Source organism: Talpa occidentalis, unplaced genomic scaffold, assembly GCF_014898055.3.
Source record: "Talpa occidentalis isolate TD23 unplaced genomic scaffold, MPIMG_talOcc4v2.1 talOcc4.4, whole genome shotgun sequence".
Lineage (NCBI taxonomy): Eukaryota > Metazoa > Chordata > Mammalia > Eulipotyphla > Talpidae > Talpa > Talpa occidentalis.
This window is the reverse complement of record NW_023604295.1, coordinates 1,889,474-1,892,356: the sequence shown is the minus strand read 5'-3', so window position 1 is coordinate 1,892,356 and position 2,883 is coordinate 1,889,474. Positions and strand designations below refer to the sequence as shown.

Below are 2,883 nucleotides of genomic sequence, written 5' to 3'. Positions count from 1 at the left end.
GACAGAGCGGGGAGCAGAACAGGCAGACTAACTGAAATCCACTGCTGAGGGGAGCAGCGGGCGAGTCAGGAGAGGTCTGCTGCACCATGTGGGTTGCTCCCTGGCTGGGAGTCGAACTCATGCTGCAATGGCTGGTGATAGCTTCATAGGTTGCGTCTTAACCCCTTGCGCCACCAGGGAGGCCCAACACAGGATTTCTGTTGGAGAAATGAGAACATTCCAGAACTAGGCGGTGGTTGTGGTTGTACGACATTGTGACTATATTAGAAGCCACTTTATATTGCACAATTTAAAATGGATAAAAAGATATAATGTGCTGTCACAATTAAAAAAAACACCCGTAAGGGTCTGTGCAAGTCCACTTCAACAGTCCCCCGCAGCAGTGCTCACCAGTGCGCTCATCAGTCCCCCGCAGCAGTGCTGGATGGTGTCCGCGTGGTAAAACCTGTCAGATGTTACTGGTGGGACATTTCTGTATTAATCAGAGAAACTGGGTAATAAGATCAAGTCCTTTCAAATGCGTTTGGAAACCTGAAAGCCTTGACCTCTGTGCTCCGCTTGTTCGCAGCTCGCTCTTCAGTTGCCAGGGCTCCTTCCTTCTCCCGCCGGCTGCTCATCTACTGTGCAAATGGCAAATATTTCCCGGCAGTTCAATATCTTCAATTTGCAGCCAAAAGGGTTCCCTTGGGATTTGACTGACATGACTGACTGGGGGAGCAGAGGACCCGGGCCCCGGCCCTGCCCGCCTGCAGCCGTGCTTCCAGTGGCCACGCGTGGTGTACGTCCTCTGGTCCACCTTTACCTTCTTGTTCACGCCCTACCTCTCCACGCTCCTCCTGGGCTCTTCTCAGGTGCCGCTGCCTTTCCCCAGATCTCACCCTGCGCCACGGACAGGGAGAAGCACCACGGGCATGTGGTCAGCTCTCGCGCCAGCAGGCACGGGCAGGCTCACTGTTGCTTCGGGCAGATGGAGAAAGGAGAGTCCCAGAGCCCTCGGTGGATTTTTCAGCCTTTAATGATCTCAGGGACCCAGGCAGGGAGGCGATACGGACGGGGGGAGGCTGGAAGGCGGGCAGGCAGTTGAGCCCCTCAGCCCCCCACAACTCTCTGCGCTTTTTCTCTGGCCTCTCTGACATTCTCTCACATCATCTCACGGCCTTGCCTCTTCTGTGTCCCACAGCGCATCCTCTGCTTGTTCCCCACCTCTAGGCTCAGGCGTGCACACTTACACACACCCACGCTCCAAGTGTGCACACTCACAGGCCCACATTCCCACCCACGCCCCCACGCGCCTCTGCATGAGCACCATCAAGGCCACAGGCGACAGCCGCAGAGGCCCGTGGCGCAAAAAGCCTGAGAAATTCATCTACCCGACGACCTCCCACCAGTCTCTCCGCAGAGCTTTGCCTCCTATTTCCCACTCAGGTTTCCTGGAGCCAGATAAAGAACAGATGGGGAGCAGCCCTGTGACAGCCACACACTTAACGAGCACGGCCGGCCGGGAGAAAACACAGCACTAATGAGGGCCTCCGCATAGCTCCGCACCAACAAGGAAGGGGTGCACGTGAGCCTCGACGGGGCAACACAAACACCAGGAGGGGTATAAAAGGCGACAGCCCCGAGCACTGCACACACCCACACCCACACACACACAAACGCACCCTCCCTCCTCCAGCTGCACGCCATGGCCGCCTCCACCCTGTCCGTCTGCTCCAGCGACCTGAGCTACGGCAGCCGGGTCTGCCTGCCCGAGTCCTCCTGGCAGGGGGACGACTACCCCGAGAGCTGCTGCGAGCCCCCCTGCTGCGAGCCCCCCTGCTGCGAGCCCCCCTGCTGCACCCCCAGCTGCTGCGCCCCCGCCTCCTGCCAGACCCTGATGTGCGCCCCGGTGAGCTGCGGGTCCAGCTCCTGCGAGCCCTCGTGCTGCAGCTGCTCCCCCTGCCAGCAGGCCTGCTGCATGCCCGTGTGCTGCAAGCCCATGTGCTGCACACCTGTCTCGTGCACACCTGCCTGCTGCAAGCCTGTGTGCTGCACGCCCATGTGCTGCACGCCTGTCTCGTGCACACCTGCCTGCTGCAAGCCTGTGTGCTGCACACCCATGTGCTGCACGCCCGTCTGCTGCAAGCCTGTGTGCTGCACACCCATGTGCTGCACGCCTGTCTCGTGCACACCTGCCTGCTGCACGCCCATGTGTTGCACGCCCGTCTGCTGCAAGCCCGCGTGCTGTGTGCCTGTCTGCTCGGGGTCCTCCCCCTGCTCGGCCTCCTCCTGCTGCCAGCCCAGCCCCTGCCCCCCGCCCTGCTGCAAACCCTCCTCCTGCGTGTCCCTCATCTGCAGCCCCGTGTGCAAACCCGCCTGCTGTGCCCCCGCCCCCTCCTGCCAGCCCAGCTGCTGCCGCGGGGCCTCCTCCGTGTCCCTGCTCTGCCAGCCCGCGTGCCCCCGCTCCACCTGCTGCTGAGCCTCTCTCCTGCCTGGAGGGCTGCTGTCTGCCCCCAGCACAGCTCTCCCTGTGGGACCCCAGCCCCTCTGCTGGCGCCAGGACCTCCCCTTTCCACTAGGGGACACTCAGCTGCTGCTCAAGGGGATTCGAACCCTTTCCGAGACAAGAGGCCCACAGATCCCTCAGGATGGGGGACCGACGGCGTGACGGGGCCTACTCCGCAGGGCAGCTGCTGGCATCTGATGTGACAACGGTCAGTTGCTATAATCAATAAATGGTGTGTCAGACAACATGGCAGTGTATTTCTTCCTCCTCCCTGAGCCCCCCAAGGTTCCTGTGGGGGGGTCTTCAGCTGGTGGGAGCCAGACATTACAGACGCCCTCTCAGACTTGAGTTCGGAACGGCTGAGAGACGGCACGATCTGGACGTGGGTGCTGTCTGCC

General features: G+C 61.1%; 1 protein-coding gene across 1 annotated transcript; it reads left to right on the top strand.

The window, feature by feature from the left end:
- Nucleotides 1–1,684: 1,684 nt before the first annotated feature.
- On the top strand, nt 1,685–2,458 carry LOC119257074 (keratin-associated protein 10-8-like). Its single transcript, XM_037524776.1, has 2 exons — nt 1,685–2,124; nt 2,200–2,458. Exons 1-2 carry the CDS (start codon nt 1,685–1,687, stop codon nt 2,456–2,458), a joined length of 699 nt encoding a protein of 232 aa, XP_037380673.1.
- The last annotated feature ends 425 nt before the right edge of the window (nt 2,459–2,883 follow it).

What these genes read in the sequence shown, in the direction of transcription:
- LOC119257074 (XM_037524776.1), top strand. Translation starts at nt 1,685, where the DNA reads ATGGCCGCCTCCACCCTGTCCGTCTGCTCCAGCGACCTGAGCTACGGC. An exon ending in TGCACGCCCGTCTGCTGCAA is followed by an intron (nt 2,125 to 2,199) that starts GCCTGTGTGCTG and finishes CATGTGTTGCAC; the next exon opens with GCCCGTCTGCTGCAAGCCCG.